Source organism: Peromyscus leucopus, unplaced genomic scaffold, assembly GCF_004664715.2.
Source record: "Peromyscus leucopus breed LL Stock unplaced genomic scaffold, UCI_PerLeu_2.1 scaffold_214, whole genome shotgun sequence".
Taxonomy (NCBI): domain Eukaryota; kingdom Metazoa; phylum Chordata; class Mammalia; order Rodentia; family Cricetidae; genus Peromyscus; species Peromyscus leucopus.
Window position 1 is genome coordinate 173,490 of NW_023505087.1, and position 19,317 is coordinate 192,806.

The window sequence follows — 19,317 nt, forward strand, 5'->3', positions numbered from 1 at the left end:
TTTTCAGGTCTTGGGGAAAACCATTTCTGTCTGACATCATTTTACAGTCTCTCTAGCTACAAGATAGAAGTATGAATTATACTTTAGGCATTCTGTGATTAAAATTAGTTTTGTGAAAATAATTGTGTTTCATCTCATGGAAGAGCGATTCTTCTCTGTCTATTGCTATCAACATGGAACCTTTAATGCATTCTGTGATCTTAGGAGTAGTTTCTGCATTTGTTCTCCCTTTCTGTTTGAACCCAGTTCATGTTAAAATCCGTTAGCCATGTTCATAGTAGGGCCTATAGGTTTTTTACTTGATTAAATCCTAGACTTTGCATATCCTGCAATTCCCTTGACAACCTTACTCCTGCCTTGAGAGAGAAATGAAATTTTTTGGTCTAGCCATGTCTTCATAACTTGAGGCTACTGACAGTATACATGATTAAAGTATAGATTTAAGATAAAATTCCTGGAAATGATCTTCTATGAAAACCCATCATATTGTGGTAGGTTTGGGACTGACTCACAGTAGAAATTGGTTTGCATATATTAAATACTAGAAACACGATGGTTTCTGGTGATTTTAAAGACTTATATTTACTTCCTATGTCGCAACAGAAAATTGTGGATTGCTGCTATAGATCTGATAGTATTGAATAGTTTCAGCATCCAATTTCTCAGGATTTTTTTTATGAAAAAAAAAGCAAATATTTGTCAATTGATTGATACACAGATGGATCAGCAGGGAGGCATGTAGTTATCTAAGAGACAAGGTGATAGGGGATAAGTGTTATTGCTACTGGCTTTAGGTCATTCATTAATGTAACACACATGAATACCCAGCTGAAACATTAATAGTGAATTTCAGGTTTTCTAACATCTAAAGCATGATGGAGCAGCACCAGTGTCTCTCTTTAAAATAAAGTGTCTTTGCTACTCAAAGTGACCATCATCTCCACTCTCATTACTGTATCCAACTAGTCTTGTTTCCTTCATTCTTGTTACTCTTATACTTCAGTGTAAGATTTTTCTAAAAGACTTTTGCAAATGTAGGTCATATTATTTTATCACTGCTTAAAACCATCAATGACTTCCTGTGACTCTTAAAATAAAAGACAAATCCCTTTGCATGTCATTTAAAGCCTGCAAGATCTAGCGGTTGCCCTACATCTTCAGCCTTATCTTACAGTCCTCATCTTCTTGCTCATATCTGGTGGGTACACAGCTTAGTTTTTATTGTCCCTCACACTTTCAAGGTCGTTACTACCACAGAACTTCTGTACTGGGCTGGAGAAGCACTTCCATAGGTTTTTTTCTACTTGAGTTGGGACTCCAGTCCTACCTCTTCAAAAGAACTTCCTTTGTCTACCAGTATTAAGTAGCATCTCCATTTACTTGCTTTCCTGATGTGTATATCATTTACCACTTTCTGGAATTATGTTATTTTGCTTATTTGATCACTGGTTTATACATCTTTCCCTGGTACATTTATCTAGGTTGTTGGACAGCAAGGAAATATGAATAATACTTTAGACATTCTGTGTTTTATATTGTAATTTTAGTGCCTAGATCTGAGTCTGTCCCACTGTAGACACTCAGTAGTTTGAAAGAATGAAGTGATCTAAATGCTTGCCTTTTCTTAAGGGATGTATGCTTCTCTTTGCTTTTTTCTTTTTTTCTGGAAGTAAAATTTAACTCAGAATGAAGTTATTTTTCTTGAAGCTAACAATAATTAAATTGTCCAAGATTAAATTCGATGCATTGTCTTAGTAGAACCATCAGTACTGACCTTTCAATTTGCAATAATACAGCAGAATCTGTTTACCATTTCTAGAATGGTTAGAGTCTATGACTATCAATAGACTTAAATACCGACTCTGAAAAAATGAAGTCATCAGAGAAGAAACTGACTCTGCAAAACCAGCTTATTTTTTGGTTCAGCTGACACAGTCACACAATAAAGCACTCCCTAACATACTTCTGCCAGATCCAAGAAAAGCAGGTGATAACCCATGTGACTACCCTGAGGCAGGCAAATAGCACAATGCTGATTTTGAATAGTATAGTTTGACTCCCACTAAAAGAACATGGTTTTTCTCTGACAAATTCAGGCTAATCATAAAAATATGCTTTCAGGAGAAATATATAAATAATGATGGGAGTGTGAGGCACAGAATGGTGGGAATGAGAAGATGTGAAGTATGAACTTGGGATCTGAGAGAGGGGAGGAATCTCAAGGAAAAATCATGAGGGCATTTAAGATATCACACCACTGCCTCTCCCTCACTTCATGAGACATTTTCTCATCGCTTAAGCAGCTTTCATGTAGCTTCTATACAATAGGTGTTACACATTTTTTTTTTTTTTTATTGAGTTATCTTCCTAGGATTGGTTTTTGATCTGGGAAAGGATGCTCTGAAACTTGACAAAGGGTGTTAGTTACTGTCTCAGAACATAAAGAAAAGACATACTAAACTGACATCCTACTTTTAAGAGTTCAAATCCTGGGCTGGATAGAGAGCTCAACAGTTAAGCATTCCACTGCTCCAGCAGAGGACTTGGTTCAGTTCCCAGCACCATCATGGCCACTCACACACCTGTGATTCCTATTTCAGGTGCGCTGATGCCCTCTTCTAGCTTCAGTGGGTAACACACACACACACACACACACACACACACACACACACACACACAGGTACACAAACATACAAGCAGATAAAACACTTATATACTTGTAATACAAGTAAATTTAAAAAAATAGTTAAACTATTGCTAATTAATGATAGATACAGCAGAACTGATGGAGGATTATTGCATAGACAAGTATATCATCAGAGGGTCAGTACTTCATAAAGTCAAGGTTCTCCTTATTTTCAGATGGCTCAGTAAAACTTAATTAGTCAACCAATTTGTAACAGTTGGACCTTCATGTTTTTAATAAGAAATTCTATAATCAAAATATTTACACATATATCTTTTATTACTTGCTTTGTAAAAATACCAATCATTGAGATTAGTGAGTTAAAATATGTGATACATTAAAACATTTTTAACATTAAAAAACGTTTCAAAAGATCTTTTAAAAGATCTATTATATATATTCTCAAGAATGCTGTGCCAAATTACATTCCCACCTGTAGTCGATGGGAATGTTTACTTTCAACTTTAATTAGTGGTAGGCCCAGATGGCTCCTAAGTTTTTTTTTTTTTTTTAAATGCCTAATATATGAGTAATTTAAGAGAGAAGAAAGTGTATTCCTTACAAAATGATCCATGCCTTTCGCTTCCTTTTCTGGCATCATTTAGGTCCTTGTGGGTGTAGAAAATTGAGCCCCAACTGCATCTCAGCTCTGTGAAATGCCAAGCCTAAGCCACCAGCTATGATATATTCATTTTTTTTCTTGTATAGACACATCTCTCTTTCAATCTTTTAAAGTACACACCCAATTGTAAATACCAATTGAAGCATGCAGACAGAATGGGAAGCTTTAGCACAACTACAATCTTAATTCTAAACTCTCCCAAGTCTCTATGTTTTCTTGTTTTAATGCTGTGGGCCTTTCCACAAGCACATAGTCGTATATATCTGTTTGTAAGAGCTTGAATGAGATATGTATGTAACTATGTTACATATTTCTACTTCTGGCTTTTGACTATTGAAAGGATGTAGGGACTTCTTGGGTATCTAAACACATGACCAGGTTGTTGGAGTTGGCTTTGTGTGTTTGTGCTGTGAACACAAGAATGACACAATGGTATACATGAGTAGTTGGCAGGACCAGAGGTGACTGTGTAAAGTCATATGCACTTGGTGCTAGCTCCTTCTACACTAATAGTGCAATGTACATTGGACCTACAGCATTGTCTGTGCTTCTCAAAAGATCAACACCTACTTGGTCTTCTTACTGACAAAGAATCTGGGTAAAGTCTGCAGATTTCAAAGAAGCCACAGACTATCAAACAGAACAGTAACAACAGTTTCTCACCCCTCAGGCACCTTTTACTTTTACTCATTACCTTTCCATCCAGAACACAGTAGGAGTACATTCCTGCCAGGGGCCCAGTTTTCCCATAATTCTACTGTTCAAGAGAGGGAGTAACAGGTTAGCCTTTCCTGCTCTCTCCTACTGTGAGGTCCTATCTACCCACCCTGAAAAGGTATGAGGATTCCTCTGTAAGTTTTTCTCTTTTTTATAACCTATTGTTCATTTCTATGAGAATCTTGAAGGCAGAAAGTTAAATGATTTTTCTTCTTTAATTGTAAGCCTTGCTTTTAGGAGCTGAGCCATCACTTCAGCCCTAAATGCTTGTTCTTACACTAATACACTAGAAACCCAATGAGCTCTCATTTTATTAAAGGTTTCCTATGGGATAACAGGCAAGAAGTTTTAAAGTTATTTTAAGTCAGACCTGGGTGTTTTTGCTTCTGCTTCATAAATTTCTGTCAATCTATATGTCAATCAAACATAGGAAGCAGCAGTTAGTGCACATGAAGATTATACTATGTTACCACAGTGATATTGGCCTTGCAGATATTGATAGAGATTGGGAGAGTGTTTCCGGGGTTGCACTGAAGATGTCTATGTTCCCTCCACACTGTTTTACTAAACACAGGAGAACAGGCTGAAGACCGTCATGGTTACCAACAGATAGTTGAAGGATAAGGTGCCGATGAAGACACTTCGCTGCAGTTCCCCACGTTCATCACAGTAGTGATGTTAAATGCTTTATATCCAGAAGAGCTCTCATCTACCTCCTTTCCAAATGTATCCAACTTGAATGAGGCTCTAGACAACTACCAAATACCAGACAGAAAGGGAATTTAGATTACTTGCTGTACATCATCACCATGTAACACCAGCCGTCACCTCAACAGTAGCATTATCTGGTATGGACCATCTTCCAGCTCCAGCTCCCATGGAGCACTTCCATGCATTCCATACCCTCCACTTCTGATATGCGCATCAGAGCTGAGGGCTAAGTCATCTGTCCCACAGAGTGGATAGACAGCCCCTGTGCTCACTGGAGCACCTCTCAGGAAGAGAGCCCAGAGACCCTGCAGAGCTCCAGTCTATGCAGAATCACATGTCTTGACATTTGTCTCCACAGGCACTCTGATGAGATGGGATGGCCATGCTTACAATTCTGGAGAAAGCATTTGTGATCCTTGTGATTCTACATACGGGATCCTAGCTTAGGTTTCAGGAATACTCTAAAAATGGGATGCAAAATGCAATTATTTGACATTTCTGGAAGGGGGATTTCACCAGAATTCAGGAATTGAGAATCCAGAACAGGTTCAGGATTGTCTTCTCTTGTGGTATATTTGTACACTGTGTGAAGGTGTATTGTGATTAGTGTAATAAAAAGCTGAACAGTCAGTAACTAGGCAGGAGGTACAGGCAGGATTTCTGGACAGAGTAAGGAAGAGGAGGAGGAAGCTAGTCGCAAGAGAGACACTAGAAGATATAAATAAGAAACTTGAGCTGCAAGATGGAAGAGAGGTAATGTACACATGATAGAACATAGATTAATGTAAATGGGTTAATTTAAGTTATAAGAGCTAGTTAGGAACAAGCCTAAGCTATAGACCAAGCTTCATAATTAATAAGAAGTCTGTGTGTCATTATTTGGGGGCTGGCTGGTGGGACACAATCTTCCACACAGTCTTCTGAGCTTGTTTTTAAGCTGAAAGGTCCAACAGAACTTATCCTACAGATTTTCGAGGAAAACTTGAGTGTAACATCCTAGAGTGTATTTATATTGTACCCAATTGCCCAAGTGAATATTTTAAATCATTGCTTGAACTATGCAGGTAACTAAGGGCAAAAGAAATGAGGTTGGGGTTTTGGCTGACTGAGCTTCCTCACTCTAGTAATTTTCTGTTTCCTATTATATACATGAAAAAATCACTGCTTACAGAAAAAAAGACTCATTAAACCTAAAGAGCTAGGCCTATAAAGTTGAAAAATACTGACAAAATATGCCAACATTAGCAGCTATACCTTAAATAAGCAGTCAGTGTAGAAACTGTTTTCTGGTTTCAACATCAAAGCACATATAATCTTACAAAGGATAAAAAGTGCACACGTTAGTGTTCTGTTCTCTTCCAAAGAAGTTCTGCTGAATTTCAAATATTTTCTTTTGAATAATCATGTTTGACAGAGATAATGGTTAATGTTAGTGAGGTAATTAAAATTAATGGCAGCAATGTCCACTGGGCGATGTCTATGCAGGTGTTTCCCTCTACTGCTCCCACCTAAACATAAAAATGTTTAATACACAGAATTCCGAGTCTACACATATTTATTAGAAGCGACTGGGTTCAGCCCTTTCTAAAATACATAGAGAAATTCTCTACATAATGAATTGTTATGTTTTCTTGACATATAACTTTATTAAAAAATGTATTAGGTTACATAGAAATTTAAACACACATTCATCATATAAAGAGAACAGACAGTATTTTAGAGGCATGGTTTCCAATCTTCAATAATGTATCTTTTACCAAAAAAAAAAAAAAAAAAAAAAAAAAAAATGTAAAAAGAGCCGGGCGTGGTGGCGCACGCCTTTAATCCCAGCACTCGGGAGGCAGAGCCAGGGATCTTTGTGAGTTCAAGGCCAGCCTGGGCTACCAAGTGAGCTCCAGGAAAGGCGCAAAGCTACACAGAGAAACCCTGTCTCGAAAAAACCAAAAAAAAAAAAAAAAAAATGTATCTTTTAAGTCAAAAGTTACCAAAGGGTCTGTGAATGTTAGTTCATCAAGCCAAGCAATACTACTTACTAAGAAGATTTGTATCCACAACTTAATATTTTGACAATTAGGAGGAAATTATCTGTTTCCTTAGCTATTTTTTGTATCCCTACCTACCTTTCATCTGTCTATCTGTGCATCCTTCCTACCTTGATCATTCATTCACCATCCATTCAGTCATTCATCCATCCACCTTTTATGCATTTGGTTCCTGGCTTAGAGACGATCAGAAGGGAATAGGATGGACAGTGGAATGTTGGAGCAAAACAAACAGCAGGTAGTGATATTAAGGGAAGAGACAGAAACAAAGGCCACATGCTCTTCTGCTAAATGCCACATATTAAGTGACACAAGGATGATGTTATGTAGCCATCATGACCAACTTAATTATATCTGATATATATTCGAATGTTGAAAATCATATTCTTCAAAGGTGACCACAAAACTAACATCTGCCTGCACTATCTTTTAAAATGTGATCTTGGTACCTCTTCATCCAGGGTGGAGCCCTAGCCCCTCCCTGGAATCATCTGCACAGATGTACAGAATATGGTGGAATCAATACTGTGCAGGTTCTGAGGCTAAGCCAAAGGAGGAGATGCAGTTCCCACATGCTCATTTAACCATCTGTGTGGGAGCTTTGTGCCACGGTGTATGTTCAACTACTCAACTACCTCAGGCCCCTCATGTTGGAGAGAGGTGTAAGGAACAGGGATTAGAGTTGACATCCCAAGTTGAGTTGCCATTTAGATGTCCAGCCTAGTAGAATCATAGGATGACTGTAATGTCAGGAGTCAGCTGCCTGTAACCACATCAGAGTTCCCTAAAAAGAACTGTCCAGTCAAACCTTGGTATGCTATAGGCCATAAGGCAGAATACCAAAAGGTTGTAGCCATCAAGTTTTGGGGTGATTTGCTATAGAGTAATGACTAATAGGATAGTTAATGATAACATTAGCATTGTATAAAGTTCCATTTCATCATTAGTCTTCATTGTACCTTTTATGTTTGTATATTCACAGTTGTGAAGTGTGTGCAACTTAAAATGCAATCATGTTGCCTGCTAATATGGTGTCGAGCAGTAAGATCCTCTACTGCAGTGGTTCTCAACCTGTGGGTCACAATCCCTTTAAGAGTCACATATCAAATATCCTGCATGTCAGGCATTTATATTACTATATTACGATTCGTAACAGTAACAAATTGCAGTTATGAAGTAGTAATAAAATAATTTTATGGTTGGGGGTCACCACAAGATGAGGAACAGTGTTAAAGGGTCACAGCATTAGGGAGGTTGAGAACCACTGCAAGAATCAGCTATCTGGAACCCTTAACTAACAGAACTCCCAGCTTGAAGGATAAGGGGAGCATAACCTCTGAAATGAGTCATAGCTGCTTATAGATCCTTGCTTTATACTAATTGATCGTGTGACTAGAGGCCGATTGGCCTGATTGGCTAACCCATTTCTTCACATTGGAAAAGAGAACAATAGTAGTGTAGTAGGTTATTTCAGTGGACAGATAGAGAGATGAAGTGAAATCATATTTATATCAAGGTTTGAAATTCTCATCCTGATATGTACTGTTTAAAGAATGACTTCAGTATTTACCTAACATCTTTGACCTCAGTCTCCATCATTGTTAGATGGGCATGGTTATTAGTAAATATTTACTCTATAATATAGAACCTCAAAACTTAAAAAAATTAAATTAAAATCAAGTTTTATGCTAGGAAATCTAGTATGGGTAATGCTTTTTTAAATCTTCACAAAATGTTTGTTTTTGAATGGGTATTATTTTTATGTAATAGGAAAAGATATTTAATATTCCTTTTCAGGAATAAATAAAGTTCTCTTCGGATTTTGTTTCTTTAATAGCAAATGCTTCTTGTATAATGGATATCATATCTTTAAGTATAATAACTCATTAGTAGCTATGTTTTGAATGTCATATTATCTTCCTTTACCTGGTGACCATTTTTTCTCTTTGTCTAAAATTTCTGTATTACAGCTCTGTCCACCTATGGACTGTTACTAGGTGACTCTGGGCTGATGAGTATCAGGGTCTCAGCTGAAGCATGGTGTCACACAAGAGCATCTATGGGAATGCACGAGGCATTATTTATGAGCAAAGTGCTGGGGCACACTTTAGTGTTTAGAGGAAGGATGTCAGATTCCCATCCCAGTCTAACATATCAGATACATCTGACAATCCTGAGCATTGAAGAATTATTCTTTCTCATATGATGTTCAAATGTCTGATAAGAAATCATGTTGTTTGAGTTGGCTGTTTGAAACCTGGGACTTATGCAGGGACGCTTGGCTCAATCTGGGAGAGAGGGACTGGACCTGCCTGGACTGAGTCTACCAGGTCGATCTCAGTCCTCATGGAAGCTTTGCCCTGGAGGAGGTGGAAAGGGGGTTAGGGTTGAGGGGAAGGAAGGGGAGAACAAGGGAATCCGTGGCTGATATGTAGAACTGAATGGTATTGTAAAATAAAATAAAAGGAAAAAAAAATAAAAAAAAAAGAAATTCATGCTGTTAAAAAATTTTAAGCTACATGATCTGGGAATATGATCTTGTTTTTAGATAAACATAATACATTTGCATAGTTTAAATATGTCCTTGCTGTTCCAAGCTTGGAACCACTGAACAAATTAATAAACATAGCATCTTCCTTTGTTCAAAACTTTGCAGGGAATTGCTCACCATTTTAGACAACCCTGTCACAGATCCAGTGAACTTGTGCACTTAAAACTGAGAACCTAAGGTGGCTGTGTCAATCTAACCCCATGGCTCTCACTTTTTTGTAGCGACTCTACGTGTAGGTAAGAGCATTACATCGTCACATCGCCTAGTGCTGCTGGGCAAGACTTCAGCTATTGAGATCATTCTGTCATGAATCACATTCCTCTTATTTTTCCTCTAGTTTATAGTTTGGACATTTATTATGATTTCTATAAATGTTAAGAGTTAGAAGAATCACCTATAATTTTCATTGCAGGAAAATAAATGGTATGTTGAAAATAGTTATTAAAGTTGAAATTCTCATGAAGAGGCAGAAGCGCCTGAGGACACGATGAGGGAAAAGTAGAAATGTCCGGTCATTTGGTGTGGGGAGTCACTTAGAAACTGGTCTGCTTCTCTTGACCCCGCAGTATTGACTAGTACTGATCACACAGTTCCACAGTGGCACTCTCTCGACCCCCACTCAGGAGGAGACACCTAAGCTGGCAGCTCTGAAGAGCAGGGAATTGGTTCCAATTCTCCACAGCCTTTTCATTAATTACCTTGTTCACTGCTGCAAGACCTGTTCTGGCTATTCCTGTTTGTGGTCTTTTTTCCCCCCTCCCCTCATAGTTTATTTAACTTACGATTCAATAGGTTTTTTGTGTTTTGTTTTTCTTTTTTTGGTCTTGTGAGAAAGGTCTTTAATACTTAGTCTAGGCTGTGTTAGTAATCATTATGTAGCCCAGACTAGCCTCAAAATCACAGAAATCCTCCTGCCTCAGGCTCCCAAGAGCTAAGATTTTAGTTAGAAGCCACCATGGCAGGCTATGTCTCATCAGTCCTTTCTATTTCATTGCTGTTGGGCACCTTCTGTTGAAGTCGGTCTGCACTGGTCTGTGTTATGGCCTTGTACCATTAGACCTCATTCAACCTGTCAATGTTACTACACCTGTTGCATATTTTTGAAATCCTCCTCAGCATTGGTTTACCCTTCAGGTTTCTAGTGCAATTTATTTTGATATTATTTTCTAATGTCAAAGATACTTTGGAAGAAAACAGAAGTAAAGACATGTATTAATTAGCTCTCTTCAGTTAGACATCCTCTTGAGCACTTTAAATGATGCCAATATTCTTTTCCATAATCGGCATGTGAATGCTTTTAAATGAGTAGCTATCAATTTTACTGCAGACAAATGCATTTTATGCAATTAAACTATCAGAACTGAGTAGTTGTGCGTTGTTTAATGAATTATCAAAAAGGTGCAAAACAAAGGAGGATAACTTACAGTCCATATCAAGGATGGCGAACAGATCTAACCAGCTCCTTGGATTCCAGAAGCAGCGTTGCTGGAAGCTGCGTCCGTCCTTCCCAGCTGTGGGAGCGATGTCTGTGATGCAAACCCAGCTCTTCTTTCGCTGCACGGGCAAGGAAATGGCCTTGAGCACACTGCCAGCAAAGTGACCCTGGGGCACCTTTGCTAAACCTGAGTGTGTGTCGTTTTGTTTTGTACCAAAGTATTTTGTACAATTCTAGAAACATTACATTCATAGAGTTATACAAGAGTTCAATCAAACAGAGTAGTATCTCTTCTTCCTATTGTTTATTATATAGGAAATAGGCATATTTAGAGATATTTGACTTTACAGACAAGAAGGTAGTAAATGAAGGCTAGCCTACATCCTAAATAATTTGCTGGGTCTTTTTGTTTCATTTTGTAAAATTTCAGACTAAACATATAAACCTTAGTTTATTAAACAGATGTTTTCAATTGCTTATACTAATATTAAATATCAATTCAATATATGTATATTTACTTAAGAAATTATCGTTTAAATTCTCCCCTTTTTTTCCTAATTACAAAACAGCTTAAAGGCTTTATATGTTTTTGTACTATGACATTTGATTTTACCTTTTATTAATACATTTTGTTCACTGATAATTTCATACCTATATATAGTACATTCTGGTAATGCTCCCCCATCCTTCTTATTCACCTCCACCTGCCAGCCCTTTCTCACTTGTAAATCTCTTTGCTGTACTTGTTACTTTTTGTTTTGTGTTCCAAAGTTTAACTAAGGTATCATCTGAAATAAATGCATTATGACATAATTTAAAATGAAACGTTTTCCTCAAAAAAATTACACTAAAGTTTTCACTTGAAAAAGACAGACGACTTTGTATTGAAAAAAAAAAAATCAGTGTGTACAGCCCATCTTCTTAACCATGAGGACATAAACTCACAAGGATAAACTTAAGAAATCTCCAATCAGACACACAGCCTTTACTCTGTGTTAAATGACCAAGGGCCAGTATCCATACAGAAGGTGGAGTATATGAAGAAGAGACTGTAGCAGTGTCTAACTTTCAAGACACAGCAAAAAGTTGCTTACTGTAGCTTTTAGAGTAGCCTTTTTTTTCCCTTCTTCTTCTAAGAAGTGTTTTTAGGGTAAGGATTGGCTTTTGGCTTTTAACTAATTATTTTTAAACTTGGTATTTAGTACCAAAAATTTGAATTAGTAAAGGTCAAAATGAGACTGAAGGGGTGTGGCACACTTAACATGTAAAATGGAAATATGGCTACTGAGCGTTTTAAAAATCCCTACTAAAACAATATTCATAGAATTCACAGAATTATATTGTAAGCAACAGTTAATAACAAAAATGCCTGATTCTTTCATAATAAGAAATGAAACATTAAAATGAACACAAAAGTCAGCAACTGTAGACATTATTTCCTTTTTTCTTTTTTTTTTTTTAAAGAGAAGGCCTCACTGTAGCCATGGTGGTTGGTCTTGACTTCAACAGAGATCCTCCTGTCTCAGCCTCCCAAGTGCTGGTATTACAGGCAGAAGCCACTGTGTGTGGATCTTATTTCTCTATTGGACAGCTGTGTTTCTCAACAGTAATGGTAGTTTGTGTTTCTGCAAGTGGTGCTGGTGGAGATGGACACAGTATGAACTATGGTAGTCATAAGGAAACAAGTACTTGAACATAGACCGGTAGGAATACTGCCTCTGTGTACACCCTTCATCATGTATCAAAGTGAATGGGAAGCTGTGGCTTGAGACAAACCAACATTTGTATGTTTGCAGCTCCGAGGAGGAATCTGGAAGACAGCAGCATGCTGTGAATAATAACAAATCAAGGTGTAGTCTACAAACATACTTCTTTATTTATATCTACCGAATGATGAAAATGAAAGGAGTTGATTGTGTGAATATGTTTTGCAAAATCCTATTTGACATAACGCATCTGCCATGCTGAGACCGTCTTCAGTAGTGCATCTGCCGCCAGCAGCTTACCCACACACAGACAGGATGTGTGAATCCTCAATCTAAGAGTACAAAGTCACAATGGCTGTCTAAATGCTTCAGCAGTTTCTTTTAGGGAGATGGAACTCAAAGAGTATGTTTGTACACTTCCTTCCAAAAAGTGAAAATGAGCATTCAATGGGAATCACACAGCATCCTAAAACTACTCTAGAGTATTTTAGCAACAACTATAGACAAAGAAATTAGTGTTCATATGCTGTGGAAAGCAATGCAATCTTACCTTAAACTGGATAAAGGAGCAGAACTATCCAAAAGTCTTCCTGAGCAGCCTAGTGACAAACAAAATGGTAAAGGAGATTTGTACATTTAATAGCTTAAAAACAAAAACAAAAACTCTGCTTGATTAATATTTTACAATTTTCTCCTTCATTGAGTATGCAGATGCTCCTATTATGGTGGGTGAATCAATTACATTAACATGAAATTCTACTTGGACATCATTAAGATATTTATTTATTTAAAATATTTGTATTTATTTGTGTGTGTGTGTATGTGTGTGTGTACATGTGTGCAGATACTTGTAGAGGCTAGAAAGTGTGTTGGGTTCCTTGGAACTGGAGTTAAGGTGGTTGTGAGTCACCTGATGTGGGTCCTGGGAACGGAATTCAGACGCTTCACAAGAGCAGTGAGCATTCCTCTCTGGTAAAGTAAGCCTTCTCTCTAGCACTTCATGATAGCAAAAATAGTTACCAAACTATGCTTACATGGTATCAGGATTTTTAGGAGAGTATTTATTAAAACACAGAATATTTTATTATATGTATATTTATCACTAACTACCTATGTAGTATTAACTATTCTTTTCATATATCAAGGCCAATCTAAATCTGACTGTAAGTTAGAATTCCTGTTTTGAAATAGATCTTTCTGTAGTTACCAGCACCACAACTTTTTTCTGTGACAGTGCTTATTCCCCCTCCTCCCTCCTTTCCTTCCTCCTCTTTCCCTCTCTCAATACTGGGGATTGAATTTAGGATCTCAGATGGCAGGCCAGTAGTCTACCATAGAAGTATATTTCCAACCCTCTTTTTAACTATTTCTTTTGAGATAGGGTCTCATTAAGTTGCCAGGATAGCCTTGGACTTGTTATCTTCTAGCCTCAGGACTCCAAGAATCTAGGATTACAACCTGTGCCTTCAGGTCTGGTAAGATTAAAAAAAAAAAAAAAACAGAAAACAAAAAAACAAAAAATAAATAAATAAAAAAACAATGTAATATAGTTATCCCTCAGTAGCTTAAGTACAGCGGATTGGTTTCAGGATCGCTGTGTCTATGATTAGCCACAGTAAAACTCCAGAGATGCACAAGTGGTTTAGTAGGTCTGCATGTGTTATACACAGCCTATGGATTCTTCAAATCATCTCTAAATGACTTATAAATAAGACAGTAGAGCTTTTATGGAAATAGTTTTATAGTCTATTATATTCAAAATAAGGACCCGAGTTTTTTTTATCCTTGTTTCATACTGAAACATCCACCTCAGGCCTGAGCACATAGTACACAAATGAGAAGTAAGGTGACTGGCACTCTAGAGAGAACTGGAGAAGGACAATGGTGCTCTTGTCGGGTGTGACTACACCGCTTCATTCACACAGACTCGGCATAGAGCTTGCTGCGCTTTATGGGAATTCCTGGAGTTTTTGTTCCTGGGTCTCTTCAATGCATGCTTAGCTGAACTCACTGGTGTGGAATCCAAGGAGAGAGAGGGTCAATGTAAGAGGGAACTTACCTCTACAAAATGAAGGAGCCTTTCAGTAGACGCCTTGAAAGTTTTCCGAGCCATTTCAGATTTTCGCAATTGGCAGTCAAGAACTGTGACTCTCTTTCTCAAGTCCTGGACACTTTCCTGGACAAAGAGGGCAGAAGCAACACTGTTCACATTTCTTCAACTTGTAACATTTTTGCCCATTTCTAGTTTTCATACACTAGTATTTGATACTACCATTTCATTTATTGTCTCACTTTTTACAAAGGGTTTCTGATTTTGAGGAGAGGTGGAATATAACTGATTAAATATTTAAAAGTTAATTTCCTCATAGATACTTTCAGTTCTATGACACACTGCATATGACTTTTATTGATTTTTAGGTGACTTACATTCAGCTTACATGTTTTTTTAAGAACTTGTTTTAATCCAGGGTAACAGAAAGCCTATGGATAGCACAGCCCAAAGTGCTAAACACACACACACACACACACACACACACACACACACACACACTCCAATGTAAGGTCAAACTATTAACAACAGAGAAGTAAAAGCATTCTATGAAGAACAGCAGTAGTTCCAGTGAGCCGCAGTGGCAGGGGAATTCTGAAGCATCATTTGCTCTAAGGCACATCCTGATCCTAGAGGTCCACATTGGGGGTTTCATCAGACACACATGGCATGCTGAGCTGTGATGGGTAAATGAGTGATATGATTTCATAGAACAGGTACTCTGATTTGGTAAAAAAAAGTCTGTCCTGAGTAACTGCCAAGTGTAAGTCCTTACCCAGTAAAGCTCAAACAATGATTGCTAGAGAAACAGAAGGACATTTGGGGGCTGAATTTATATTATTTAGATGTCATGAAAATCCATAACCTGAAATTATTACTTAACTGGTACTAGGTTAAGAAAAGCAAAAATGAAACTTCTCTGGAAGCTATTTTTTAAATTGGGATTTCATAGAATTTCCCTAATTGTGTGTCAAAAGAACATGAACTTAGAATTAAAAAAAAATCACTTAAACATAAAGAAATATGTTTTATTAATTGACAATCAGATAATTAACCATTAGATCTAAAACAATGTATATATTAATCTGGTACATAAAGATAATTATGTTTAGTGGGCTTAAAAAACAGAATTGAAAATATAATAGGCCAGGTGGTGGTAGCTCAGGCCTTTAATCCCAGCACTCAGGAGGCAGAGGTAGGCCGATCTCTGAGTTCAAGGCCATCCTGGTCTACAGAGTGAGTTCCAGGATAGCCATGTAGCAAGGGCTACACAGAGAAATCTGCCTTGAAAAACCAAAATAAATAAATAAATAAATAATAAAACAAAATAAAGAAAATATAAAAGGACAAGAAACTCAAAATAGATCCAATGACAGAGTCATCTTAATAATATAGTTTATTAAGGCCGGGCGTTGGTGGCGCACGCCTTTAATCCCAGCACTCGGGAGCAGAGCCAGGCGGATCTCTGTGAGTTCAAGGCCAGCCTGGGCTACCAAGTGAGTCCCAGGAAAGGCGCAAAGCTACACAGAGAAACCCTGTCTCGAAAAACCAAAAAAAAAGAAAAAAAAAAAAATATAGTTATTAAGTTAGAACACAATAATGCTCAATTTCATACATCTGAAAAGAAAATGGAGAAACTAGAAAACAAACGTAGTAAAATTTCTGAGGACTAAACAGAAATAAAATCTGAACTAAGAATGAAGAAGAGGTAAGAGAACACAGGCGAGTCTCTTGATTGCACAGAGACTACCAGAAAGAATCAAAGGAAACATCCTGGGGGCTGGAGAGATGGCTTTTTGCTTAAGATTGCTTTCTGTTCTTACAGAGGACCTGGGTCCAGTACCCAGAACATCCAAGGCAGCACAAAACTGGCTGTAACTCCATTTCTAGGGATCTGACATCCTTTGCTGATTTAGCAGGCACCAGGCACACACATGGTATACATACATGCAGGCAAAATGCTCATGCATTTAAAATAAATTGACATTTTTTTTAAAAGGTGGGCATTGGTTTCTGATATAAGTGGTGCATCAGGCCTATTCCATTAAATTTTTTGGCTATGAAACTGCAGTCAAAATGAAAATCTTAAAAAAAAAGTGAGCATTGTGGATTGTGGTACACACCTTTAATCCTATACTTAGGAAGTAGAGGCAAGGGGACCTGTATGAATTCAAGGGTAGGCTGGCATACATTGTGAGATCCTGGAGAGAGGAGGGAATAGGGAGAGAAAAGAGAAAGGGAGGGAGGAGGGACGGAGAAAATCAGGATGAACGGTTTAGGATTTCTAGAAAGGACAAGATAGTGATCCTCTGATGAGGAAGTTGGATGAATCCCAAACAGCAAAATTTATAGTAGATCGGATCAACAAATGAACACGGGGTTAAAACACTGATATCAAAGCCAAAGAGTCTTAAAACCATTCAGAAGGAAATACCTTACAAATGACTGATGGCTGGCATGGTAGCATGAAATAAAAACAATGACAGTTATATGGTAACACAATACTCTAAATGTATCTAAATATATTCTTTTCAAAGTTGAATCAGAATGTTTTTCAGAGAAACAAAATGGAGAGTTTATCATCAGCAGAACTTCACTAAATGAATCTGAAGCAACTGTTTAAGGAAGTAAGAAAGCCTGAGATGTAATAAGGAATTATGAACAAAAGGTCCAGGCACTGGGTCTATCCAGACCAACTTGGACCACATTAACCAAACTGCAAAAGCAATAAAGTCAAGACAGAACTAGAATCTACCAGCAACAGAAATTAAGGAGGGGAGGTGATTAGGCTTATGTTCAAAAGGGCTTTTAATATGTAGATGGGGGAAACATTATTGATGAATTTCCTAACAATTTAATACAAAATGTCAAATATTCCAGGACAATCATTACGAAATTAGAGACCCAGGGCTTGAGAGATGGCTTAGCAGTTAAGAGCACTGGCTGTTTTTGCAGAGGACTCAGTTTTGATTCCTAGCAACCACATGGTGGTTTATAACAGTATTTTTGCCAAAATAGTGCCCCAAGTGAAGGAGTTCCTTCCTAAGCTGCATCCAAAGCACAGATGTGCTGGAAGGTGTCTATCACACAAAGAAGCAGATGCCCACTCACCACCTTTAGTTGAGGCCCAAGACTCTGTGGCTGCAGAGGAGGACAAACAGCCTTGACCACTGTGCCAGCATCGAGTGGGTAGAGGGGGAGAGTGTAGCAGGGTTCTTAAAAGTTCTTATTAATAAAATCAAACCTGAGGCCAGTTATTGGGGTGAACACTGGAAGATCAGAGAGACAGAACAAGCCACAGCTAACCTCACCGGGCCAACTTCTCAGCTGATCTTGTTTCCTCAGACTGGAAGCCACTGTGTCCTCATATCCAAATGGCTCTCAGCTGAACTGTGCTGCTCAAAACCTAAAAGCTTAACCAGCCAAATGCTTCTAGTTTCTGGTCCTCACGCCTTATATACCTTTCTGCTTTCTACCACTACTCCCTGGGATTAAAGGCTTGCTTTCTGGGATTAAAGGCATGAGTCACCATGCTTGGCTGTATCCTTTGAACAGATGGATATCTGCCTCTGGAATGCTAGGATTAAAGGCATGTGCTACCACTGCCTATCCTCTATGTTTAATATTGTGGCTGTTCTGTCTCTGACCCCAGATAAGTTTATTAGGGTGCACAATATTTTGGGAACACATTGTGTACCCTAATACACTTATCTGGGGTCAGAGAACAGAACAGCCACTAGATACAAAGGCTAGAAAATGGTGGCACTCACACCTTTGATCCTAGCACTCCAGAGGAAGAAATCCCTCTGGATCTCTGTGAGTTCAAGGCCACATTGGGAATGGCCAGGCATGGTGACACACGCCTTTAATCCCAGAAAGCGGGGGCCTTTAATCCCAGGGAGTGATGGCAGATAGCAGAAAGGCAAATAAGGCGTGAAGACCAGGAACTAGAAGCATTTGGTTGGTTAAGCTTTTAGGTTTTGAACAGTACGGTTCAGCTGAGAGCCATTCAGATATGAGGACAAAGAGGCTTCCAGTCTGAGGAAACAAGACCAGCTGAGAAGTTGGCCAGGTGAGGTTAGCTGTGGCTTGTTCTGTCTCTCTGATCTTCCAGTATTCACCCCAATAACTGGCTCCAGGTTTGATTTTATTAATAAGAACTTTTAAAGATTCCTGCTACACAATACCACCTCAGGAGAGCACTAAAAGAGATGATTGGAAAGGGGGAGGGTGCTTTTTGGGGTCAAGCAGAAACATGATGCAAGGGAAACTCCCATAAATCTACAAGGGTAACCCCAGCTAAGACACCTAGCAATAGTGGATACATAGCCTGAGCAGGCTATCTCCTGTGACCAGATGGTGATTACCCCAAGTGTCATCAGAGAGCCTTCATCCAGTAACTGATGGAAACAGATGCAGAGACCCACAGCCAAACATTAGGCTGAGCTTGGGGACTCCTGCTGAAGAGAGGGAGGGAGGATTGCAGGAGCAAAGAATTGTAGGGTCAAGGACATCACACGAAACCCAACAGAATCAGCTACTCTGGTTCATAGGAGCTCACAGAATCTGAACCAACAACCAGGGAACCTGCATAGGACTGACTTAAGCCCTCTACATATATGTGACAGTTGTGTAGCTTGGTCTATTTGTGAGACTCCTTATAATGGGAGCAGGGGCTGTCCCTAATGCTTTCCCTGGCACTTAGGAATCTATTCCTCATACTGGGTTGCCTTGCCCAGCCTAAATACAAGGGGGAGGTGCTTAGTCTTACAGCAACATTATATGCTATGCTTATTT

At 38.4% G+C, this 19,317-nt stretch overlaps 1 protein-coding gene across 1 annotated transcript in view; it reads right to left on the bottom strand.

The window, feature by feature from the left end:
* LOC114692867 (syntaxin-binding protein 4) overlaps positions 1–19,317 on the bottom strand; it is a gene marked incomplete at its 5' end in the record, with an annotated part of 130,834 nt that overhangs the window by 56,868 nt on the left and 54,649 nt on the right. Inside the window, 6 exon segments of the mRNA XM_037201879.1 lie at positions 10,754–10,770; positions 10,772–10,828; positions 10,830–10,883; positions 13,021–13,051; positions 13,054–13,069; positions 14,530–14,646. Of these exon segments, the coding sequence (XP_037057774.1) occupies positions 10,754–10,770; positions 10,772–10,828; positions 10,830–10,883; positions 13,021–13,051; positions 13,054–13,069; positions 14,530–14,646 (292 nt within the window).